This window comes from Amblyomma americanum, chromosome 7, assembly GCF_052857255.1.
Source record: "Amblyomma americanum isolate KBUSLIRL-KWMA chromosome 7, ASM5285725v1, whole genome shotgun sequence".
In the NCBI taxonomy this organism is placed as follows: Eukaryota; Metazoa; Arthropoda; class Arachnida; order Ixodida; family Ixodidae; genus Amblyomma; species Amblyomma americanum.
The window spans coordinates 106888444-106915518 of record NC_135503.1 but is presented as its reverse complement, the minus strand read 5'-3'; the positions used below and the strand labels follow the sequence as shown (position 1 = coordinate 106915518).

Sequence of the window (27075 nt, the reverse complement as noted above, 5' to 3'; positions counted from 1 at the left end):
ATGATGTCATGGTGCGGCTGTTTGCAAAGTGCAGGATTTCCCTGTACGATGATGTTAGAACGATGTGCTGAGGAACCGCAGAAGCAATCATGATGCCAGCGCTATTGAGGACAATGGTGCAAGTGTAACCAAGTACAGTGACTACAGGCAAACCTGGATATGTATATCGAATTCTAAGGAAATCAGAAAAATAGTTCGCTATAGCGAAAATTCGATATACGAATAGAGGCTTAAACCACACTCGAGATCATGAACCCGCAAAGTCCGGGCACGCAACCTGAAACCACTTTATTTCATGGAAAAAAAAAATCGCTAATTTTTGACTGCTTTTTGCTTTGATGAGTGATGAAGTTGAAAACACTAGTCTCGATCTCCTTGAGACTGTCCAGGTGCGACAGCCTGGTACCTACCTTCTATTTCGCCGCCATGCCGAATAAGGCTGAACGCTGATGCCAGTTCAGCGGCTGTGCATGGGCGCATCTCTTCTGGAACACGGTTGTCCTCATCGTCACTGGAATCGCATCCTTGGGTGCCAACTATTCCGGCCACAATGTCCTCATCAGCGTTGATGCAGTCCTCAACAGTAAGACGATGCCGGGAAAATGGGACAAGTCGCGAAATGCGTCCTCCAAGCATTTATCGTCGTCATCCAAAGCTTCAGGACATTCATCTCCAGCCACTTCAAGGCCTGCCTTGCCAACAGTTGGCTACCGTGGCCTGTTTTGCGTCATTCCAAGCGCCGGTAATCATCTGGATGGCGCCGGGCTGGTCACCCTTGAGATCAGTTCCCGTGCGGAGGTTTATGAGGAGCCACTGAACAAGCCGCCTTCTGTGGCCTACCTTGAAAGCCTTTAAGATACCCTGGTCCATGGGCTGCAGTCTCGCCCGTGGTGTTCAGCAGGAGAAACTTGAGTTCAATGTTCTGCAGCTTGCAAGTCGTCTGATGGGCCGAGCAGCTGTCTAACAGAAGGCACACTTGATGGCCCGACCTGCCCAACTCGGCGTCCCAAGCCTGCAGCCATCCAACAAAAAGTTGGCGTATCATCTATTACAGCCGTAGCAGACGGGAAGCTGCTTGCAATTCGCGAAGCAGCGCTGTGACGTATTCTTTCAGACAACAAATAGACGGAGCTTGCACGAACCATCCATGTTTGCCGCAAGCAGAACCGTCACACGCACTTCGCTCATATTCCCGCCATGACACGAGCTCCTATGGAGATCGAGCGTCTTATTCAGCACCATTTGCCAAAAGAGACCAGTCTCGTCTGCACTGAAGACTTCAGCAGGCGAAAACTTTGCAGCAATCTTCGGCCACTCCTCTGAAAGCCACTGCTGCATCTCCTTGCTGCTGACAGCCCCACTTTCGCCTGAAATGGCTTTTCCCACAATGCCGTGGCGGTTTTTAAACCGTTGCAGTCACCCAGTGCCACCGCAAGAGTTCTCTTCACCAAGAGCCGTGGCAAACCATTTGGCCTTCTCCATTAACATGGGGCCATCCACAGGGATGTTTTTCGCTCAGACTTCGAGAAACTACGCATACAGTGCCTTCTAAACTTTGCCGAAAGCATCAGGGTACACACAACATGTTCCCGAGCGACTTTGCTCACCTGCTTTGAGCGTGATGCCCTGCTTGTTTTTTAACAGCGTTCTTGGAGTGCTCCGCGGAATGCCGACTGCTTGTGCCAAGGCGGACTTCTTTTCCGCCATTCTTGACGTGCCGGATCACCTCAAGCTTTGTTGTGAAGTCCAGATTCCTTCTCTTTGTCTGTAGGTGCCATAGTTCACTAGATGACAGCAGTCACACACACTACGATCAGCGCATTGAAACAAAGACACGCACAAGAAAAATGCGACAGCTCCGCACTGGCCGACAAGAGTCGAATGCCGTCGGTCGAGTCGAGCAGTCGGTAGAGTCAGCGAAGGAATGACAAAGGCACAAAGAAAAATGAAGGAGAGAGAGGGAGAAAACTCAGCGGAAATGTGCCATTGGTGCTATTTGTACCAGTCGTGGGACGCCGCGGGTGCAACCACCGCCTGGCTCTCTCCAGTTCTCTCGTCTCCCTCACCAGTGAGGAGGCGCTGCCTTCACTTATGAGCGGTTTGACCGGTTTTCTCTCTTTCCCGCGGAGGCATGGCTTGCAAGTGTTGCCGCTCGCCTCCGTGCCGCATGTTGTGCTACCGGAGATGCGAGTGTCTTTGGGGAAAGCACACCTTCCAGGGGCCTGGTGCGGCGTTCGAAATATAGAACGGCCAGCGAAACTGGAGTTCAATGTACTACGCAACTGTCCTACACTTTTACATAGTATTGTCAAGGGTATAATCTTTGTGTTCGATATAGCCAATAATTCGAAATATGCAGGTTCGATATATCCGGGTTCGACTGTAATACATTTTCATTTTGGAATGTGCCCACGGGCACGCCCGTGCACGGCGGACAATAGCAGCTGACGATAAGCGGCGGTGGCTGAATAATGCTACTGCGATCTACTATTAAAGGCAAAGCTTGTGTGACCTCCAAGTTTTTCTTTTTTTTCTGACATGCGATATGGGGGGTCAACTTACATATTGGAGTCGACTTACGATCACGTAAATACGGTATGACCAGCTTGGCAAGCGATCTGTCAAATGGCCGTTGTGAAATCTGAATTGCATGGTGCAGCGTCACCCATGCACTTCTGATGTGCGCAAAGTGGACTCACTCACCAATTTGGTTGAAAAGCAGGCTGCTCACACCGGCCAACAGTGCTAGGGTGGTGAGATCACCAAGTGAGGCTGCGATGGGTGTGGCCACGTTGTCAGGGTTCAGGTGCCACTTGCGTGCCAGAATTACCACGCCCACCATCAGGGACCCTGTGGGTTCAGAGCGGCAAGAATATCAAACGAGTGCACAGCCTGCTGTCACAGGTCACAGCAGCGTACTTACGACCCTTGGACATGAAGATATGCCCAGAGTGGACCCATGTCCTTCATCAAACTGAAGGATGGACAAATACACTTATCAAATGCTGCAACTGCCAAAATGTGACCTCTTCAGCTCAGATTCCAACAGTCCTCTTGAGACTGGCAGTACAGCACTTCAGAACTGATTAGCAGTAGGGTTAAAATGCACTGTAACCAATATCCTCTAAGACAGCTGTGAGAGGATACATCCATGCTTCATCGTGTCCACAATTTGAAAACTATTTGTGGGTCATTCAAGAGTTGCTCAAGGAATATATAAATTTCCAGAGTTTTGAATTTGCATTGTCTGTTTAGCGCCCCCAGCTCCGACCTATACCACTGAAGCTATGGCGCAATGCCCGGCTGTGGTGCTTGTCCCTTCACATGCAAGATACTGCATTTACTCGAGTTATAAACGCACCCCGCCACTTTTGTTGTCGAGAATTTACCTTTTTTTTTTTTACCCCCACGTAAAAAAATGCACACCTGACCTTCAGAATCGGTGTTCAGCACTTTCACTTTCTCTAACCACAATTGGCCAGTGCTGTCGATTAATACAAAAAAACCGCCGGATAGTGCCGTGTTACAGCAAACGGTTTTTGAAGAAAACAATGCTAAACACCAGCGACACCGACGCAGGGAACATGGGGATGCAACTTATCGATCGCGTGCTTTTGGCGACGGTGGATGGACGGATGAATGGGCTACGATAAGAAATTTCAACTGTAACAAAAAAACAAAAAGCTGTACAAACTTTTTCCTTCGCCACGTAATGAACCTTAACCCCCCCTCCCCCACAAAAAAAAAGGGGGTAAATACGGTGCATCTGATTCGCTATATTAGCACACACACCGAAGAACTAACTGATCACTGCCCTAGTTATTCATGCAATGCTGAGCAGCAGGTCAAGAGCGGGAAGCAACCCACCGAGCAGCAGGCTCGCCACACTGGCGGTGACCAAGCTGCTGGCGCAAAGCATGACGGCCTGGGCCGAGTCAAAGTGGCTCTCGGTCAGGTAGCCCATCAGGACGGCAAACAGGGACGCCAGGAAGGCCACCACCGTTGCCTGGCACTGCATGGGGGAGCACACAAAGTCGTCATGATGCAGCCGCACTCGGGGTCACATAAACATATCCCGACACACACCACACTTGTAACAAGTCCCTACCCAACTAAGCCAACTACGGCACCACAGCGTACAGGGCACAGAGCCACATGAACTACCCTTTTGGACTGCTCTGTATTTTGACTTGCTCCTAATCTTTCCTGCAACAGTGCATGTCTGTCTCTTTCTTCATCTAGCCCCTCGTTTATTGTGCTGTTCCTTTCTTTCCATGCAAGTGTACCTCTAAATGTTTTGTAGATTTAGAATTTATTGATTACAGCTATAATCCATATCAACTTACTTACAGATTACCACGGAATCCATACTGATACAGGTTGCGAATGCGGGCTTTAAAACGTCTTGATCACTAGCACAAGTGTGCTGTAAATTATTGCAATCAGCCAAGCAGCATATCACGGCTAGATGCAAGCCATTGCACAAGACCACTTGGCCAAAGCACAGACTACCATATAAACTCGTGTAAGAGCCGCACTTTTTTGAAAATCGAGTGTTCATTTTGAAGGTGTGGCCATGACACGAATTAAAGAGACAACATATAACTATTTTTTTTCTCAATTATATAGTCCAAAATAGCGGGTGCAGCCCATACACGGGTACGGCCCTTACACGAGGTTAGTTTCACGAGTTCATTTTGCAGTGCCTTAATCTGCAGCAGCGACCAAAAATTGTGGACTTTCTCTGCAAAAAAAAAAAAAAAAGCGACAGAGAAATAATCGCAGCTTCACTTATCATGAACACTCACTTAACGGATATGAAAGTGATATGACAGTCACGGCATCTAAAACAAATTACACAGACATAACGCTCAGTTACAGTGATTGCACAAGTGCCACATATTCATGAACAAACCCACTGGATTTTCTCATGTGATTAAACTATGAAAATCTAGTGGCCCTATTATTTCTGCAAAGAATGTGAAGAGGGCATGGGTAACACAAAATGCGCAAAAGGAACCATGCAAAATCGGGCTCATGAGTTCCGCATCATTGAACCTTTCACTTACTTCAAGGTCACTAAACATTTGCCAGACTATTAGTGCAGAAACGAAGAACTGGACTGTTAGCAAACAGTCCTGCAAAACTATGCAGCAACTAGCCTCCAAGAATATTCTCACAAGACATGCCCACATGCAGAGAACATTTTGTGGCAGGAAAGAAAAAGAATGCACCTGAATGAGGGCCATGTTGCCCGCAGCCATGGTGGCGCACTCGGCAGCTGTGTCCATATTGCCCAGGTTGGCCTGTGTCGAGAGGCGGGCAGCCAGCGTCATCTCCAGATTGCCCTTGAGGCCCAAGAGGGCCGGCACCAGAATGAACAGCTCGGTGACACGTGCAAAGGCGGGCCACTGCTGCACCGCATCCAGCACCAGGCCAGCGCCCACCGTGCCAAAGCCAGCCGTCAGGAACGGAACAAACACCTGGACAATGTGAACGGAGAGAAAAACCCATGGTTTACAGCCTGGCTAGAGGAGATGCTTTACAGTCACTATCAACTAGCCATGTACAGTGGAACCTCGTTAATTCGAAGTCCGTCGGACCGCGAAAAATCAACGAATTAACCGGGTTTTCGAATTATCAAAAATGGACGAAAAACGAGAAATAAACGTACAAAACGTGGCTGTATCCATACTGCGCCTTTAGTTCGCCTGAAAAACGGTCACTTGAAGTAGTCATCGATGCGCGACTGCTTGGCGCGGTAGTTAGCCGCACCGTAGGCTGCGTCCTCCAGTCTGCTTACAGTGCGCAGCAATTCGCTGTTACCACCGCTACACTCCACAAAACTGTGCACAACGTTCAGCGACTCGACGACTGCAGCTAAAGCTGGTGCTCGGGCGGGCTCAACATCGCCTTCAACTTCGCTGGAAGGCCCGTTGTCACATATTTCTCCTTCCAAGTCGGCATACGACGTTTGGGCATCAAGTTCGGCGCTCAAATAGTCCGCAAAGGTCAATCCGTTGCTCCCGTCGCCGCTTTCTTCGTCGAAGTCGGTCATGCGCGCACACAATAACTCTCCTTCATCATCCAGTGTGCAGCTGGCATCAGATGCATCCTCGGGACTGACATCTTGTTGCTTGGAAAAACCGGCGTGCATAAAGCAACGCCTGATCATATCTCCCTCCACCTGCTTCCAGGCGTACACGATTAGGCAAATGGCACCCAGTAGGTCCACGGAATATTGCTTACTGTTGTCGTAGCACAACAAGATCCTTTTAAGTAAATGGCAGCGATAAATCTTCCTCGCTTGCAGAATAACGCCTTGGTCCATAGGCTGCGACAGAGCTGTAACATTCGGCGGCAGGAAGACAAGCCTAACTGCTGTCAAGTTCTGGATGTCGGCGTGGGCTGGGCAGTTGTCAACAACAAAAACAACTTTTCGTCCCGCGGCAGCAAACTTACGGTCAAGGTGCCTCACGTACTCCTCGAACAGCGCTGCCGTCATCCAAGCCTTTTTGTTGCTTCTGTACAGCACGTCATCTTTAGGAGGAAGTCGTGCGTTCTTGAAGCACCGAGGCTTCTTCACTTTTCCTATGATCAGCAGCGGCAGTTTGTGACTGCCGGACATATTCGCACCAAACAGAATGGTTATTCTGTCCTTGGGTTGTTTTTTTCCCGTGACTACCGCATCCTATGGGGCAAACGTCTTCGTAGGCAGCATTTTGTAAAACAATGCGGCCTCGTCCATGTTGTAAACATCGTCCTCCGCGTACTGCTGAAGCAGCGGAGCCAATGTATGCCTTTTCCAATTCTCGACAACATTTGGGTCGACGCTCCCGCTTTCGCCGCACACTGTCACGAATTTGAGGTTATTGCGGTCTTTAAATCTGGACAACCAGCCGTTGCTGCACTTAAATGCTTCATGGCCCAGCCGCAGTGCAAGCTCATCGGCCTTTTCGCGCAGCAGCGTGCCGTTCACAGGCAGGTGTGCTGCATTTGCATGCTGAAGCCACTTTATCAAGGCGTCTTCAACGTCCGGATACGTAGGAAAACGAATCCTTGTCCGCTTCGTCGAATGCGTCTTCCCGTAGGCCTCGAGGATCTTCGTCTTATTTTTCAATATAGTCGAAAGGGTCGATAAAGGCACCTTGTGCTTTTCCGCCAACTGCGTTTTGGAGCTCGTCCATTTTTCAGCCTCCTCAATTAGGCACACTTTCTGGCGGAGAGTCAGAGTTCTGTACTTCGGCATTTTCTTAACACCAACACCGCGCACGTGGTCAAGAACTAGTAGAGCACAGTACTCGCCTGGTCGCGGTACCGAGCAATAAAGAACAACGAGCAGTGCCTGCCACAAGCGAGACAAACAACAAAAACGGAAACGGAACCAGAAAAATTTTGACCTAGTGGCACCTGCTTGTTGCTTTGTCAACTAAAGCTAGCCCCCAAAACTGGTGCAGATACTGAGGCACAACAAAGCACCGGAAACAGGAAGTTGATTTAAAGTGCCGCCTGGCTTCCACTCCGGCAACTATACAGGCTCAGAGACTGGCACTATGGAAAAATCACGGAGGCCATGGCTTAAATTGACGTATTATCCGGATGAGGGCGCGCTGGCTGTTCAAATTATCCGGCAAAATTTGCATACAAACTGTTGGGACCGCCGAAAACCTTCGAATTACGCGGGATTTCGAATAAACAGAGTTCGAATTAACGAGGTTTTACTGTAGTCTTAGCAAAGCAGGAGAAGTAGCCAATTAAGACACACCAAGTTCAAGCAAAAAATCAAACTGAAGGGACACAGGAAGATGAAGCTTTCAAAAGCTAGAAAACGCACTAAGAAATGAAATACGGGTGCCACCACCACTGGCCACTGTCACCATCAAAGTAACTTTTTGCACAGATCCCCGAGGCTAGGAGACACCTCCATTCAGTTTAAACAGCAGTCACGGAGCTCTTTCTGTTCATAACATCACGAGTCTAAATCGAATGGTGGGAAGAAAACTGCCAGTTTTAATTGCATTTTTGTCAACAATAAATGTGTGTTTTTTTTTTTTGCTGCGAAACAAACGCAGAAAGACCCACAGGATCCATTTTTTACTAAGAACAAGGATTAGACAGGGTTGTCCTCGGTGTTCCTTTAACTGGCGTAACTGGCACCTTGAAGTTCAGAAAAAGGTACATGTGGCTAAACTACCTGCACGGGGAAAAGCAGGTATATAGAGCAGAACTTCACTGATACATTCCCATTTCATACAGTCAAAATTGTCGTAATAAAAAAGCCCCGTAACTTTGCACTATTTTCTTGTGTGGTTAATACAACTCCGGATAACATGATTTCCCGGCAACTGCATTCAAATTTCAACAGATTCTGATCATACAATTACGGCTAGCAACTAAACAGCAACACGAAAAACTGAAATATTGCGGCTGTCACCCGCCGCGGCCACTTCTCTGAGGCGCCTAGGTGTGAAGGGGCGAAGCCTCCAGAGACGTCAACACTGCACCAAGGTACGAGCGAACTGTACCCGTGGGGATGTGACTTGAAGAGAAACACTGCGACTTCTTTGCAGTGCCTAACAGAGACGGGGTGAAACATCCAAAAATGACAAAGAATGAGCAGTACACTGGCACGATGAGTGTCCTCTTCCCTTGTGCTTGTCTTTTTTTTTTTTCTCCTCACTGCAGTTATGTCCAAAGAGATCCTGGACACTTTCACGATTGCTGCCAACAAGCAGGATGTGTTGCGAAGAATCTTTCGCGCTAAGAACAACGAAAATGGGGACCGAATTCTGCCAGCAGTAGAAAAGGCGCTGTTCAAACATTACGTCAAGAAATTCTAATCGACATTTCTATGCTGTGAAATACAAGCTCTTGAAGCTGATTCAGCTTTTAGATTTTTAAAAATCTCCGACACTTTGGATTATACTTTTTCCAAATTTCTTTTTTAATGTATCAATGAGATTCCACTGTGAATCATGCATTTAGTGTTAGCAATTTCATAAGAATGCGCTTTTCTTTGTCAAAATATACATTTTTGCTAAACATTAATACCTGGCTAAACATGCCTCTCCAAATTTTCGGGAAGAAAGAAAAGGCACACCAATAAATTCAGTGCACACAAAACAAATTTCTTTTGCCTAATGAAAAATAAAATTCATCAGAGACAACAAAGATTGGAAGCTAAAAGTTATTCTACTAGAAAAAATTAATGTACTGATCCTACCTGTAATAACTGGCATAATTTCATATTTGGTGTTTTTCACCAACCAATACGTATACTCTTGCCAAACAATCTACATATGAGGTCCAACAGATTGCATAGCAAAACTGTGTCAAAAAGAAAAATCGAGCTCTCTGCTTTGTTAAGAGCTGCAGTTCATGCACCTCCTAGCCTTTAGTGTACGCTGAAACGCTTCCTGCAGCTTCACATGATGGCCAAGCTATTGGGCTGCTTACTGCGCACTGCCCAACACACCTGAATTGCTACGACACGCAGTCGTTCTTTGGTGATGGCAGTTTCTTCCTCGGCAGCAACGTCAGCGGCTACGTCGGCCGCAATGTCCAGGCAGATGGCCGCACTCGGAGACAATGGCCGGTCGCCTCCACCAAGTCCCACCTGGTGAAGAAAAGAGATACTGAACTTGGGTAAAATGTAACCACAACAATAAAGGTCCCCGAGACTGTAAATTCACTTTTACAAACACACTGTTGCAGAAACATACAATGTGAAGCCTTTCGCAATTTGCTCCAAATACCAGTCCAAACTTGAAAACTACCGCGGTGTTCTGAACACTGGAGCAACAACAGGCCTCTTCACAAAGTCACAAACAATTTATGCAGGCAAGTGCGAATAGCCAATAATTATTTGGCTCGAATAATTTCAAATCAAAGCGAGCAGTAGTTTGTGACTCCAATGTATTAATGGAGAAGGGGACAGGCCATTAGAGCTCTACAGAGTGGGCCGAAAGATGTGGTTCCCCAAATTCATTAAGTGAAATGAAGAAACAAAATAAAGCAAAACAGAAGTACTAAATGCTTTTCAACTTGCATTCAGCAATGTACACTCAGCAGATAGCCAAAGTGCACTAAACGCCACAGTCTCAAGCCCTTACCCAGCGATTCTTCGTGTGCCACTCATTTTTAGGACATGATTCATTTTCCAGACTTAGTGCGGCACCAAGTCACGCATATCCCACAGAGGCGGTGCATAACCCTGGCTGAAATTTCGCGCACATCAAAATTGACCGGTCAATTTCTCTGACCTCAGCCATGCAGCATATGGTCACATGACTGCACTGCATATGCGTGATTGCCCCTTCACACCACTGGTGGACATCTTCTACTACACAGAGGTTGAAAAATGCCATAGAAGGCACCATGCATGAGCATCATTAACCCCCAACTCAATCCCTTAACTAGGGGGTTCTCAAACTGGGTTCCACAGAGCCCCTGGGGTTCCTTGAAGTCAATTTTCAGTTCCCTGAGCACCCAGATGTATGCATTTCTCGAGCCCCACGCTTAATTTACCCACTTTACTTTGGGACTAATCATACTGTTAATTGGCGCACAGCAGGAAGCTTCACAGTATAGCTGGTCACTATTCGCTATCTTCCCGCTCTTTATTTGCATGCTTGTTAGGCAAAAGGGATCTGAAGCCAAGACATGCGGGATTCCTCAGCACTTTTTTAAAGCCATTGGGGAATGATTGAGAAACCCTGCCTTAAGCCCATACGGTCTCAAGCCATCCCAAACAATAAAGTTAATTCCCCACAGGAGGAAGACCCAGTAGCCACAATTTCCAAGATGGGTCCTTGAGTTAACTAACCTCGCAACGCTGCACATTGCGCTGCTCCACACAGGGGTAGTGCAAACATCAGCATGGGCCAGCGAAAGGCGTGAGGTGATGCGAGCATGCTCTTTTGCCCAACCAGATGCCTGTCGTTACAGCAATGCGATGATACATTTCATGTGCCTTAAATGTCACCTATAATTAATAAGAAGACTAGTGACACATGCTCACATCAGGTTTAACAAAACTTGCAAAGCATGAAAGGCAAGCAGTGCACTTCGACACCTCACTCATCAATTTCACTCACGCACAGACGATGCTCGATCGTCAAAGGTGCAACTCCAAGACAGATCACTGCTGACACCCACAACCTCTCACAAGGATGCCGCTTGATCAATGGGCCCAGAGATTAGTTTGAATAACACACCACATCACACTGACCGCAAGAGACACTAGAACGACCCTCTCAGGGCAAGGGGTCAAGCAGGTGCAGGGACTGCCATGAGAAAGGAGGAGGAGGGTGGTGGTGCCAGTGTAGAGCAGTGTTTACCTTGGTCGGCGGGCAGGGTGCGTCCTCCTCGTCCAGCAGCTCGGGGCGGGGCTTGCCCTCGAGGGTGGTGAGGCGGGGCAGCTGCCCATTGAGCAGGGTGGCGCTCTCCGAGTAGAGGCTGCCATCCGGGGTGTTGGCCGCCGGCACCACGGAAAACAGGGCCTCCGACGGGGTTCGGCTGAAGCCCTCATTGGCCACGCCGCCACCCAGAGACAATCCATCAGGTGTCACCCTGCGCCCACCCCGTCACCAGATGTAGTAGCAGAACTGCTGGGTCCTGGCAAAGTCCCACACAACAATTGGGACAACATTCTACAGCAATCGCAGCAACTTTACCTTTCCAAGGGGTGCTCCCTAGCCGGGCTGACCTCACGGGTCGTGGTGCTTCGCTGGCCGGCTGCCATTGTGGGCAGTTCCGCTGTCTGGCAGCCTCTGCAGCTGGCTACCCACACAGGTCGGAGGGAAGTAGCTTTCACACAGCCCTGTTGCCGGAAAGAAGAGGGACATCACAACACAGCATTGGCCGCTGCATTACTGGGACTACGTTAGGCACAGTGAGTTGGAGCTTCACATAAAATGCAATTTTCCATGGAACAATTAAGAGCAACTGAAACACTGACTCAAGCAGGTTAATGCAACATGAAAAGACGTGCAATAAGGAAAACAAAAGCACACTTCCAACGTGACTGGATGTGAGGGTTCAAGAACCCTCATTTGTGCACAACACTATCAGCAACTATTCTGGAGCTTGCATTTACCGACGTAATCAAATATAACACTGAACCTGTCATGGCAGTCACATAAGCTGAGCATGCTGGCTTAATTAGCAACCCATGGCATTTGATAGGCCAACGTAACCATGCCATGCCAAGTGGACAGCTCCTGTTACAATGAATACACCAAACAACTCCCACCCAGGAATCCTATACCCAAGTCGCACTTGCTGTAAAGAGTCGCATTGCAACATGAAAGCGCAGATAGCCACAGTGGAGGCACTTTTGTCATGAAGTAAAAATGAGAACTCCAGTTGTTGGACATGAGGATAAAGTATGAATTCACCTTTAGTACCCCTTTTGGCAATGAGTCATAATCTGGCTCATTGTTCAAGGCATAAAGTCACATGGCCAAATCATGCTTAACTGAAAGAGTATTGCGACCCATAGGTGGCTGAGGAAATGAGAATGTGGCTGCATACAAGTCCACCTGAGCTAATTCCTTGCAGTTCAAAGTAGATAATCATTTGTTCATATTATGGTCCCTGCACCTTGTTAGTTTTCTCCTAATTTTGAAAAGGTGTTCTTTTACTGTCATTTACTTCAGTGAAGGTGGTTTATGGTTAGCTCTACACATTTCTCCCTCTCTCTTTCCACTCATGCAGCATGTAAGCCAATATACTCCGAGCGCTTTCTCCACTGCTCATCGAGAAGATAAACTGGTGGCAATAAATCGATGCCTGAACGGCAGTGTTGTCGGTAATGCGTTACAAGTAACGGCGTTACTGGTAACGCGTTACTTTTTTCGGTAACTTAGTAACGTGCTCGTTACCAATTCGGAACTGTAACGGGTAACATACTTACGTTAACATTTTTTGGTAACGTGAGGTGTCACGTTACTAGTTACTTTTTGTTCCAGTTGTGACCCACTCCACCCCCTTTTTTTAGAAAAAACAAAGCGCAGAGTGCCTAAAATGATGTAAATAAACAAAATGTGCAGCTGCTCCCGACAACCCTTGTTGGGGCTCGCATGCATGCCAGAAAACAGCTGCCCTTGACAACGCAAACAACTAAAAAAAGACAATAGCCATAAAGCATGAAACACCTGCACGAACACGCATTCACACACTTGCCTTCACCTGCCTCCCCTTCCCAAACCACTCACACACACAACTCTATATAGTGGAAGCATGCCGAGCATTTTGGAACATCGCATTTTTCAGAATTCTCTAAATTTGTTGAGAGGTCAGCAATGTTTTCTTTGTGAAGTTAGGATTGATGATGGAGTGTCATTTTGTGTTTAATGCCACATTCAGAAGATGGCTCCACCATGTGCAACAGAGTTAGAATCCAACACTTCCAACTCTACAGGCAACTTTATGCCACTATAACATTGCTAAGCTCCTGCACATTTGTGCAAACTATTCTCGTTAAATCAGGATATTGCGTAAAATCGTTGTTTGGGCTAGATCTTAAATGTGAAATGTGAGCTTTATAAATTTGTTATCGTAAGTTCTTAAGGTGACGAAAACTTAAAATTTATATCTATGAAGTAACGGCAAAGTAACGTGCGGTACTTTTATTCGGTAACGATAACGCGTTACCTTTTTCTCTAGGTAACGTAGGGCGGTAACACGTTCCTTTTTTGTTAACGTAACGAGTAATGTATTTAGTTACTTTTTTTCGGTAACGCCTACAACACTGCTGAACGGGCATGATATTTTAAAAAATTGGCCGATAGACACTTTGGCCAACATGAGAAGCTATGCTATCCAAAGAATGGCACGAATTTCGCAGAAGTATGCTCCCCACTTCATATAGGAGGTGTGGTATTTGGTTCGGATGGTGAAACAATATGATCTAGCAATTGAATGTGCTCATTTTCCACCTCGAGACATGTTACAGAGCACCTTTAATGCTTATTACTGAATCACAGGCCAACAAAGTTTGGATCAGTCCACCACGACTTGTCGTTCTGTTTATGCCACGTTTAACCATGCCAAAAAAAAAAAAAACTGCTCTATCGTCCCTTTCAACAAATGGGCCCCTGAAAACGATGCAAACCGAAGAGGTCTCTTAGCGTATATGGCAAACTAGTAGAGACAAGTGCCATCAACATACCTTTGGTGAGTAAACTGACGTACATTCTATGGAGCTCGGGAACCGTCTGGAATTCAAGGCAATTTCACATGAATCACAAAGCAGCCAACAGCCTGATATTCACTGCACAGCTTTTAAAAAGAAGCCAGAAAAAAAAAAGGTCACACTGCATCTCTCAAATGCAAGTGTTACTTTCAGAACAAGGACTGCGCTCGCACGTAAAACTCCACCTGTTTTCCTGAGCAACAGCTACAGCAGTTGCGCAGCAGCTTTCAGTCGAAATGATGACGATATTCCTAGCTGGTTGCTGACAGGAAGTATGTGACTCAAAAGTTTTCCACCCATTCAACAGCTGTTAGTTTCCTGTTGTGCATCAAAACAATGCAAACAAAGCCTGCAGCCAATAATTTGGCAAATGAAGTTAATTCAGGCTGACGTCATTGTGCATTAAGAAGCAACAAGCCATGGAAGCAAACAACAAAAATGCTCTATGAGCAAATGCTCTATGAGCAATGTTTATACAACTGCTAAGGCTGCTTAATACCGATGGTTTTTGACATTTAAGAAAAAACTATTTTAGTAAAAAAAAATGTTTAATCTTCCCATGGTACCTTTCACCCTCTATTTCACCCTCATTACTATGCAAGAAGACAATTATCTTCCCCAGGCATACAGGAGACATCCCGTCATTAGGGAGCACAACATGGGGGAACATCCAAGTAGTGCTTACTGTAACCAAGCCCTGCTTCTAGAGCAGTTAATGCACTGGTCATAATGCACAGGCCACTAAAATGAACACAGAGGAACAGCACTGAATAAACAGGAAAATCTAGGAACAGTTGACTGGCCACACGTTCATTTAGCAAGCGTTGTATTTTCAATTAAGTGCTGGATATACCTCAGCACTGTCTAGCTGATGCAGCACCGAACTGCAGTTGACACTCCGCTGAGCAACATCTCCCATGCCTGAGGCTACTTGCACAGCCTTGGCAACATTTTAGATATTGAGCAACAGTGCCGTGCTACCCACCTTCCTCTTATTTTCTGTACTGGGACAAGCACAAAGAAAGAAACAGCTCCCACGACTAGTACGAATGCGACCCAAACCAAATGACGGCTCGCGAACTAAAGCTTTGTCTACTACAGAAAGCGTGCCCAGGAGCCCGCTGTTTGCCTGAAATCTGCACACACTGCCCACTCTGGTCACCACCACAACAGCTTCATTCTGAACTTTGCTCTTCAAACAGTTTGAGCTGTTTTTGTAGCACCAGTGTATATACAATGCCCGCATTATGAAACTAGGGCATTGAAATAAAATTTTTACCCCTTAAATACTCCTGACCCTGCACTCAAAACGTATGTCACAATCCAGGACATTTGGAATATTTGCTCTACGACAAACAGTTTGATTCAAATATTAAATTATCTATTAAATAATTCTGCCCCCGTCGAACAATTCATGTGACACCATGGGCGCTGTTTTGTCAGCCAGTGTGTAGCTTCAGCAGTACAAGCTGGACCAGCAGGCAATAATTCCTTTAGACATGCCTACTGGACTTTCGCAAGGCTCCACAGACACAAAATGGTGGCCACTCTGACGTCGGTGAACACTTCTTATATGAAGGTAATTTCATGTGCATTGCATAAACACTTGTTACTGCCATCTGCATAAACGTTCAAACCTTTTTGTTCATTGTGTTCTATCACCATTAAGTGCTGCATTCGTACTACACAATGAGTGTTTACTGCACTTTTAGTTTGTGTGTTTTTAAAATCTACTTTTGAATAAGTTTATAGAATTGTACCGTCATGCTGCAGGAAAAGAAAGGGCTAGAGGCATCCATCAAGCTGTTTTCACAGCCTTTGCCCCACCTCCTAGTTTTAGAAAAGGAAAAAGATGACAATCTGTTACACACCTGACTAAAAGTGATCTCACTTTTTTACTTTACCTTTATCACAAAGCGATGTCGTAAGAGGGTAAGCTCTCTGCATGCATTAATGGGTCAACACCTCAAATGTGCAAATAAAAAGTTTGTTTCATAATTCTATTAAAGTTTTCATCTGAGTTGCTTTTACCTTATTCTGCATGTGTACGCTGAGCACACGCTTTTCTTATAGTTGCCACCCTTAGGGCAGAACATGCACTTCTGCACAATTTCATTTTGTGCTAATCGCAAAGTCTGCAAGAAGAGAAGTCTGCGTCCTACAGATCCATAGATGGAATACGTAAAGTGGCGGAAATTAGCATAAGAAAAAAAAAAATGCGACAGCTTTAATTCAAGGGACGACACAAACAAAATCTTTGCCTATGACATCGAACAAGGCTGTCCAAACCGCAGTTTTTAGTTATTGCATTTTTCTCTTGCCCGTCAGCTAGCATCATAAGGTTGTCTTGGCTCGAACAATACCCTCCCTCCCTACCTGCCACTGCATCATGTCAATCATTAATACCTGTACACCGGCGAACAAGGATTGCAATGCAGATGCATCTCGAAACAGAAGGCGCGAGGCAGATAAAACCAGAGAAGCAGGCAGTGGCTGACAAGCTGCACGATATCAGGTCACAAAGTAACAATGCACAACTCCAGGCATAGCCTTTCATCAATGCATGCAAGTGTCACCTGTCAGCAGAGACTACGGTTTCGGATGGCATGAAGGGCCTAGACACAACCGTCACCAGAACAATGCTTGGCACACGTATCCTGTCATGGAGCTGCTAATTCTTGCTGCCTAAAAATAAACTTGTCTTCTGTTTTATCGTTATTAGTTAACCAACTCCTGACAAACAAGAGAACAGCACTTGCCCTAGGCTACGAGATATGTGCACCTACATTACAGCAAAAATAACTCATTGCCAAAAGGCAACATTTTACTCTCTGACAAAGAGCACGACAGTGACAAAAGGTCTTTGACGAAGCACCGCGGAGCCACAAAGTGCTAGCACAAGCACGTGTTCTGCTGTAGGTTGTCACTAGGCTAGTGTGGGACCAGCTACTTTTTCTCATCCAGGCCTCAACACAATGAGCTCTTGTGCCACTACCAAGACAGCCTGGCAAGTGTGCTCACAAGAAATGAGTTTAAAAGACATCATGTTGCTGCACCGTACAGATAAGAGCGAATCTTCCAGTGTGGGCCATGTGGCAATAAAAAGCTGATCTCTGCATGCCAGTTCACAGAGAGAGCAAAAAACGCTGCAGCTGTTATCTTTACGACAAGACAAACAGCAACCATTTCCGGTGAATTCCAAACACTTACACACTCTACGATGGCAAGCTGTTTTGTTGCAGTCAAGAAAGAGGTTACTGAATGGGTTTGCAGCCAATACTGCAATATGCCGAGATGCAGTGAGGGCGTTGGCACTGGATACAAGGCCACAATAATAATGCAATTTCTTCTTTCTATTCTCTGTAATCAACTGGCGTTGACCATGCAAACTACACTGCTCTTGAAATACGGAAGACAGAGATGCTTCAAAGTGATCCACCAACTTCCACAGAGCAACTGCTGCTCTAGCTAGGTTGAAATAAGCATGCACGTGACATCAGAATATTTGGCATTCTTCACACTAGAGTTGTCCATTATGGCAGTAAAGCTTTGTTTTCAACACATGGACATTGGTAGAGCAAGTTCTAGCAACAAGACGTGCTTAAACCTGATGACAAGATCTGGTTTGCACTGGAACATGCCTCACTTTGTTGTGCACTGTGAAAAACCTCTGATGGCTGCACAGGTTCTCATGACTCTCTCAGAAGATATGCACCCAACTGCGTGGCTAGAATATGAATGAAACAATCGCTCAGACATCACTAATTGCATCCCTTCTCGAACTCCAATTGACAACTTTCTTCAGGAACAAATTCCCAAAAAGGATTGTACTTGGTCTAGCAAGAGTCAGTGCAAGCAAGACACAGCTGAAGTGCCACAAGTGCTCCGAATCAAAATGAAGAGCCGCTGACAATATACATCAGGAAGTTTCCACATGCGCCATTTTGCAAAAGTGGTGAGAGGTGGTGCCAACAGAAAAGGTAGAAGAATGCGAAACAGGAGTGGTAGAGGTGAGTAAGCAAGCAGATGCGAGACATGAATGCAGCCATTTTTCATATTAAATTTTTTTCTATTCAGGAAGGAATATCACAAATTACTGCTAACCCACGTCCACAAACAAAAATCATGCGAGACAGCCCGACAGCACTGCTGACAGGTCTGTCTTTTAGAGCATGTGCAACGAGTGTGTATATCAATTTATTTCCTCTTGATACTCCTCCTTAGCCTGCGACTGCTTGGAAACCAGTGCTGAAAAATCTTGACAACTGCGACAAGGAAGAACCCGACTTAAAAACAGAGCAACAGAAAGCGGCCCTAAAGCACAGCCAAAATAACGACAGTAAAGCAACGAAGATGCACACAACAGAAAGAAAAACCTAGTGCTTTGGCCCGAGATTCGGAAACAGCTGCGGCCGCTGCCACGACGATAGCAGCGGATTATTTTTCGCCGTCTGGGGATCGTTAACGTCTACCGAGGCGGCCGGAGCGCACTTTCGCGTTTCGTCTGTCTCAAAAATGGGGTCGCGAAATCGGCAGTAAAAGGGCCCACGCAAGCGAGTTGCGGGCTGGCGGCTACCGCGCAGTCACCACGCTTCGCCGTCGTGCCTTTCGAGCCAGTGTCGCAATCCGCCGCGGCACGGGGGTCCAAATAACGGCGCCGCAGGAGCGAATGATAAAAGCCTGCCAAGAACGCGCGCATCTCGTGCGCGCCTCGGCTCACTGCATCTTCCGCAGAGTAGAGATCGTTTTATTTTAAGCGATGCGTAGTAAGGCACAACACGCGGGGGGACCGAGTGCGAAAATTGACGCGGCGAACCGTCAAGTTTCCTCCTTGACACCAAGTCGTGCGACGCACGCCGCGGTCAAGGCGCAAAACGCCCGGCGCCCGTCGATGCGGCCTGGTCCAGCAGTACGCGCCATCCCTAGCGTAACCACTGATCCGCTCTATCCCGTTCATCATTTGTCTCACGACTACAGACAACTACAGACAATGACAAACCTGGAATACAAACGCGTAGAGAAGCCGTTCTCCCCTCTCAGTTTCCTCCTCTCTTCTCACGAGTAGACGTAATGTCGGCCACTCACTGGCGCTCGCGAATGAATGAATGAATGAGACCTAGCTCGACTAGGCGAAAAGGGCCATCAAAAAACGCTTAACGCGCGTCACACTTTTGAGCGCGGGGAGAATACTGAAGGGGCTATTGAGGAATGTTAAAAACAAGGCCCGTTTGCACGGCTCGTGCGTCAAAAACGAAGCGTATTTCTTCAACGACATATTGAAAGCGCCGCGAAGATTACGCACATCTCTGAGAGGGCCTAAATGGGCAACGCATGCACATCTCTGGCGCTGCAGACCTGCACATACCGGCTTCGCCTCTGTGCATGATTCCCCGCTGACGTCTATCCAGCGAACAGCAGCTGCGCAGCTGTCGCCGTCGCAAGGTCTCACGTGCGATATGTATAGCGCGTCGGAAAGGCGAATCGACAGGATTGTATTGTATTTCCGTTGCCGCCGAAGGGTCGATTTTCAAAGGGAGCGCCAAAAACAGACAACCACAAGCAAAAGATGAGCACGCCGCTTAACTCGATCCTCGGGAAACTGTTGCACAAAGAGCGGTCGGGTCGCTCCAACGGGATCCTGCATGTCCGGGCAGGCCGTATACTGTGACGCGTTGCTCCGGACGGCCCGGTTTTCCTCGGATGAACACAGATGTACGACGAGACGAGACGGAAGCACAGGCGAACGAGGCGGTGGTTAACACATCAATCACCACAGAATCGACGACGACAGAAACCTATAAACAGACGTCGCGCACCGAAACGCAAGACGAAAAGGTCACCACGCGACAGTGGTACCGTTAGCCGCTTGACACCGCTTTCATCGGGTACGAAGCATGACCAGAAGGCCGCACTTTCACATATTTGCCGGTCTAGGCCGTCGCTCCTGTGAAATCAAGGAGTGATATCAAATTTGGGCCAGCTTTCAAAAGTCCCATTCAATGGGGTTCGCGTCGGCGACCATAGCTGACCATAGCCCACTGAGCGCACGGAAAGACCAGCCGGCGCACTGTTCTACTTTTAATTTTCTCGCCCCGAGGAAAGGGTCAGCGCTCGCAGAAATAGCACATGACATCTCCCAAAGTTCTTACATTGTTGTCAAAAATTACCTGGAATAACCAGGACGTAGCTTTTGAGGAGAAAAATGGCAAAATACTGCCGCAATCCGGACTCACCGAGGCCTATCCGAATGGACCGGTTGCTTCAGTCACCTGGCCATTGACGGCGCTGATACTCGTAGCCATCGCAACGCGACAAACCTTACGTCACCGACGGCCTGCGATGCCATAGGTCCTTACAGTGCGTCGTTGAGAGGCGCTGCTACGATTGGTGCAATCGATTAAGTACGTCACGGGAAAAAAAAAATGATGTCACGTTCGAGGAAGACCACGTATGGATAGTGCGTCAAACATGTTGTCAAACACGACGAGAGAAATGAGAACTTTAGTAGTTACGCACATAGCGTCCCCTAACATTAGATATCGCTGAAAAGTGTGAAAACGTTTGCAGGGTTTCTCATCTTTTTTTTTTTTTGCAACTGCTTGCTGCGTGCGTGCCTGCCCAGATGCGTTTTCAGGATCAAAATAGTTGTACAAGTGTCTTAAATTTATCTATTTCTAAAACGGTTAGGCCCTAATGGATAAAATAACTTTTTTAGGGGATTTACTATGTTCTACTTTTCTGATGACTGCGACACTAATTGTTCGCAGAGACTTTTTTTAGCCAACTTTTTCGACCTTTGATTTGTTATTAGTACACCTCGTGAGCAAACGGTGGCACTACCATCGATAAATTCTTTTCTTGTCGGTTAACAGAGAACGATGGTTTTGTTCTTCTGCTTCGTTGTGCTACACTGTTGTGCTTCTTTTGTTGGTATTCGTTATTATTCTTTGACCTTTCCAGATGAGAAACGGCGGTCTGACTATACAGCGGTCCGAAATTCGGAGAGTTTACAGATTGTAGTGACGCTCGTGGTCAGTAATGTAAACCCTGCCCACGTGAGAAACTTTTGAGCTTGTTGACATACGCTAAACCGACTTGCAGCAAATTAGTGAAACAAAAGCAGAGGCAGAAATCCATTATATAACAGTCCAATACTCAAATACAAAATAAAGCAAGAAAAGAACGAGTTTCAAAAGACAAAGGCGGTAAATGGCGAGAGTTTTTCTAGATGGCGCTCCTATCCGTAAGCACGCGAACAGAACTCGAATGTATTGCTTTTTGAAACGAAGTTTTCGGTTTCCCAGCTAGAACAATTTAATTACGACATCTAGCGCCTCTAGTCACCCTACCTCTAGTAGTGCCTCCATTACTTCTAGAATTGGCGCCAGGCAGTTTTGAACTCTGAAAACGTTGCATATGTTTAACGCAGTTCGCACTTCCACTGCTTCTACGCAGTGTGAGCAAAATGAAAGCTTCGCATGCTTTATGCATGCTGTTTGTTCTGAATGTTTCTTGCTAAAACAACTGAAAACTGAAACGGGTGAAAAATTTGTTAATGGGAATCTACTGGTTTGTACTAGTTTCGTTTTCTGCTGGTTGTAGTCAGCAGGGTGCTTCATGCTTCATGGCGACGTTCATGGTAGTGCCTCTTCAAGTCTTCTGGTGGAATGAACTCTACTCCTGGGTAGCAGGGAACAATAGGGGACAAAACTTGCGTACCCCTCATGCCATTTGGGAGGGCCACTGCCCCATTCTATGTACGCCTATGGATGCGTTTTTTGCTATTTTTTGTGTGTGCTTAACGTTTAGGAAGCTACTTTAACATGCGTTTTTAACGTTTCAGAAAGGTTAAAAAAATATAAGGACATTGTACGAATGGTTTGTCCAAACAGAAATAAATGTGTTTTGGTGCTAGAATGGAAGCCAATGGTGCAGCTACTGGTTCCATCAGCTGCTGGGAATATTCTAATAAACCAGTACTACTAGAACCAGTACAATTCCACGATTCCAGTAGGAAACCAGCAAATTTCACCTGGGAAGCTATTCGGACTCTCGAATGTTCATGATAATGCAATATTCTAGCAATGGAGTGATATACTGTGCTTGAAAAGGTCTTTCAGGGCCTTTTTAATGTTAATTGAAAGACACAGGCATCCAACATACACAAATGAGCAGTAAAATGCCTTGTACTGGCCACATTAACTCGGGAAAAAGACCAGAAAACAAGCTGACATCAAACCAGTAAAGATTCAGTGGTAGGAGCTCAATGATATTCTTGTAAATGGCATCGAACACTCCTCTGCATTTGTGCCCTTCTTTGTTGGTTATCGGCTTTAGCTCAAGATTGCTTGCTCAAGATGAGCATTCAGACTTACTTATCACATTGCCTCTATAGAGGAAAGCAGCCTGAAAAAGTCACTTTCTCCCATCATTTGTTTGGCTTCACTGCACAGCACCATGTGAGAAGAGGAGCGACAGGTTCTTTTCTCAGGTAATCGGCTCTCTTTAGCAACAGCCGGACAAAATTTTGGCCACATCACGTAGAACCCGGTTCACGGGAACGGCCATAATACCACAAACATTCCTATTACAATTTAAGTGGCACAAAGAATCAGTAAATTTAACTGACAGAAGGCAGAAAACAATGCTCCCGAGAGGACAGTAGTTGAAATTTTGAGGTGGTTTTCTTTATTGTGCCAACTAAAACCAGACTGCCTGACGCCATCCCGAGGCTCAATGCTACTACTAGCATTCAAACATTTTTTTGAGGCCCCAAAAAAATCACGACACCGAGGTCGTTCAAAGAGGGTCATGCTACCAGAAAATCTGTCGTGATCTCTAACAAAGATCGTGAACTGCACTCTTCAGTCCTGCACAAAAATTCAGTGCTTCATAACAAAGTATTCCAGAACTGAAAACCGGCTCCTTGGACTATACAACTGATATCATAACAAGCCTGAAAGTGCATTGGTGAGTTTGAAAAAGCACACAATGTGTGTGGGCCAGCAGTTAGCCGATGCTGAATTGACGCCGGAAGGAAACAGTTAAATACAAGTTGGACAGCATGTATCAGTGGGTCACTGCCATCTTTTGTATACCAACAAGCTTCTGAAACATAGAAGAGGAGAACTAGTTCACAGAAAACGATAAAATTAACAAATGTATACAATAAAAGAAACTATTCTTGCCAGGATTTGATCACTCTCGAATTTTTAGCCTTCAAAGAAAACCTTAGCTGAGTTCCATCATAAGGATATTTAAAGAAAAGACCAGTTTGGTGCAAGCATGATTGAATACATAGGTTGTAAATGGTTTCTCTCCCCCACCCCCCACCAAGGTTCTTGCTCTCCTCTCAAATCCTTCCTTTTTTTTTACCTCTCACCGATCTTTCTACCCTATTAGTTTCATTTCCTTTGGCCACAGAGCAGGGATGAACATGAGGCAGTTTCAGTGGTTGGCAGCCATTTTTCATTGCTTCCTTTTTATCACTTGCACTGCCACAACTGCAAGTCACTAGCACTGCCACAACTATCAAATTTGCTCCATTTAAAACAGAAAGAAACTGTGGTGGCAGATGTAAGCTGAAGTTTGATATAGGTACTTAGTTTGCAGACAGAAAGCAAGGGCACTTAACAGAGCCAGCGCATAAGCAAGAGACTGCAAACTTAACCATTCTAACCCGTTGGAAAAAAATGCATGTGTACCTCTGTTCAATAGCACAAACATTCTGTATAGGCATTCCAATAAGCTAACAAGGGAATTATCTGAGGCATTTCATATTCACAAAAACTCCGACATGTGCGTCAGCACACCATCTGTTGTCATCCATGATTGTGAAATTCGGTATCTTAATTCAACACAGTGATTCGTTTTGTCATTCTGGGGGTAGGCGCATGCGCTGCTGGCTGCCTTGTGTGAGCTATTTAACCTTCTGTGTTTTTTCCAATAATCTTCAGTTGATAGTAGCGCTTGTCCTTCGTTTTTTCTTTTGGTGTCCCCAGTAGCAGCGCTTTCGAAAGTTTTAAAATGATGTACCAACTCGCTCAATTGTCCGTGTTACTCCAATTTATTTCTAGTACAATGAGCCCTGTTCTGTGTACTAATCCAGCTCCTCTTGACAACCAGGCAGCTTTGGCCTCCCTTATAGCGGTTTCAGCGTTCAAAGCAAGGATGGCATCCTGGCATGCCAGACGTCCACCGTGTCCAGGTGAAGTACAGCTGATGTGCGGTGGCGTGCTTCCGTCAAAAGGCCACAGTCGCAGGATTTGCCGGATATTGTCTTCGGAGTGGTGGCGACAGCATCGGTTCTACAAGGATTGCCTTTGGGTGGCCTGTGGCAGAGAACGGCAATGTGTGTGGTGCTTCCGCCAATGGTGCGAGCAGGCAAAGAAGCACACAGAGTTCTTGTGGTATTCTGCTCGCCCATGGCTACCTGGAAAAGAGATGTCGACGAACTCCGAAGGCAAGCTTTTGGTCTTGGGCAACCAGGAAGTACCTGAAAAGTTTCAGAAGATCCTCAAACTAGGTCCGAAATTTTGTTTCCGACCAACCCTCCAAAAAGAAGAGAAGTTGACGCTGGGACGATCCATCTCGCGTCAAGCATCAAGCAGGAAAAGAAGAGCAACCAAGGTGCATTGTGTGGATACCTTGAAAGGGACAGAGCGGGGGTCGGGTAATAAGTGGAGCTTTGCTCCTTTGGTCAACTTCCTAACATCGGAAAAACTTCGTGTGGTTGTATCGGATAAAGTAGGGCATTTTGTTACATTGCCGGAAAAACTTTTTCAGGAAAAGGCTAGACATGCCGTTACAAAAAACTTTAAACCTATGCACACCAGTGCCTCGAAGCAGAAACGAGAAGCGTTACGGTTGTTGGGTGAAATGAATTTGGAAAGCCTGTGTCAGTCTGTCTTGAAAGCGGAGGGAAATTTTTTGGAAGTATATTTTTCAGCAAAAACCCATAAAACCGGTATTCCTTTTCGATGTATTGTTAGTGAACGTGCCACTTGGCAATATGCTGTTTCAAACTTTTTGCAGAGTAGCTTATGTTCTTTCAATTGAAGACCCATTTCTTGTGTCTAATTCTTTGGCTGTTGTCGAATATTTTAAGCACAATAACACAGGCTTGGGCGGTATGTTTAGCATTGATGTACAGGACCTATTTTACTCATTACCTCATGACAAGCTCCTCCAGTATGTTAATAGATGTATATTAGAAAATAATGATGAACAAGCATTCATTTCTAAGTGTGGGGTATCTGTTGGGTCTTTTCTGGAGCTTCTGTCTTTTTATTTAAAATCCACCTTTATTGCTTGGGAAGGAAAACTGTTCATTCAAAGAACTGGGGTGTGCATTAGCTCAAAGGTGGTTCCTGTGCTAAGTAGTGTCTTTTTATCCAATGGTGACAGAGCTATAAAGGTTATTTTCGGTGACACTGTTAAACAGGTCTTCCGGTATGTCGATGATTATTTGGTTTTTGTTGAAAGCGTTGAGAGACAAGTAGAAGAAATCTTGAAAACTTTTGTCGGCAATAGTTATGGTTTAAAATTTACCTTTGAAACCCCGGACAACAATCAACTACAGTTCTTGGATATCAGACTGGAACTAAAACTGGATCACGTTTGTTGGTCTTTTCTGCAGCGTTCGGAGAAGCCTTTGCTTAGTTTCCACTCAGGGCATTCCAAGCTGGTAAAGTGTGGCATAGCAGTGTCGTGCTTAGGATCAGCAATTGCAAAGTCCTGTGTTCACGCTATGGATAACAGTTTCAAGCAACAGGTCCAGAGGCTGAAGTCAGCAGGTTTCCACACTAGCCTGCAATAAACTCCTGAAAAAGCTTAAGTCATTCGGTAAACCCGATTCACCAGAGCCTCCCAGTAACGAGTAAAGAAAGTGTGCAGTAATTCCGTATATTCACATATTATCCCACCGATTAAAACTCGTAGGCACTAGATAAGGGGTAAGGGTACTGTTGCCAGCTCCCCAAAAACTTGGAAAAATTTGCGCTATGGTCGATAGGAGAGCCAGATTAGAAAAAAAGTCAAAAGAAAGTAAAAAACAGTGCAATATAAAACATGAGTTGCTGTTTGCACCTTGTGCCGAGGGAGTGGTATATGAAGTACCCTTCAGATGCGTAAAGAGTTATATAGGCCAAACTGGTAAATGTATAAACACATGGCTACGCCAACATAATTAGTCTTTAAAGGTGGCTCCTTCCTCTAATATGGCCCTGCATTACAGAGACTGCGAACATAACCGTTCTAACCCGTTGAAAAAAATGCATGTGTACCTCTGTTCAATAGTACAAAAATTCTGTATAGGCATTCCAATCAGCTAACAAGGGAATTAATTATCTGAGGCATTTCATATTCACAAAAACTCCGACATGTGCATCAGCACACCATCTGTTGTCATCCATGATTGTGAAATTCGGTATCTTAATTGAACACAGTGATTCGTTTTGTCATTCTGAGGGTAGGCGCATGCGCTGCTGGCTGCCGCCTTGTGTGAGCTACTTAACCTTATGTGTTTTTTCCAATAAACTTCAGTTGATAGTAGCGCTTGTCCATCGTTTTCTTTCTCTTGGTGTCCCCCGTAGCAGCGCTTTCAAAAGTTTTAAAATGAAAAACCAACTCGCTCAATTGTCCGTGTTATAAGCAAACTTTTACCACTTTTGTCTTGGGAAAAGCGGCACAACATACTAGGCGTTTTTCTATCTTGTCTCGTCATAAATTAAACACAAATAATAGGAAATGATGAAAATTGCACAGCAGATTTGTAAAACAATTTTTCCAAGCAATCACCAGGCTATTGTACTTAGGCAATTCCTTGATGGCATCATGTGAGCATTCTAAGTGGAATCCAAAGCTCATGGCAAGTTTAG

General features: G+C 45.8%; 1 protein-coding gene across 3 annotated transcripts in view; it reads right to left on the bottom strand.

Annotated features, from left to right (window-relative positions):
* The window catches only part of LOC144099456 (solute carrier family 41 member 1-like), a 43899-nt gene extending 23365 nt beyond the window's left edge, over window positions 1-20534 (bottom strand). The window contains exons 1-8 of one of the 3 annotated variants that reach the window (XM_077632765.1): window positions 20431-20534; window positions 14174-14219; window positions 11676-11821; window positions 11340-11571; window positions 9476-9616; window positions 5235-5483; window positions 3868-4012; window positions 2704-2850 (exon numbers count right to left, since the gene is read on the bottom strand). In XM_077632765.1, coding sequence (XP_077488891.1) covers window positions 2704-2850; window positions 3868-4012; window positions 5235-5483; window positions 9476-9616; window positions 11340-11571; window positions 11676-11743 — 982 coding nt within the window. In that variant the 5' untranslated portion in view covers window positions 11744-11821; window positions 14174-14219; window positions 20431-20534. Of the gene's footprint in view, window positions 1-2703; window positions 2851-3867; window positions 4013-5234; window positions 5484-9475; window positions 9617-11339; window positions 11572-11675; window positions 11822-14173; window positions 14220-17407; window positions 17507-20364 lie in introns of those variants that run through there. The other 2 variants (XM_077632766.1, XM_077632767.1) reach the window with 2 other exon arrangements.
* Between the last annotated feature and the right edge of the window lie 6541 nt (window positions 20535-27075).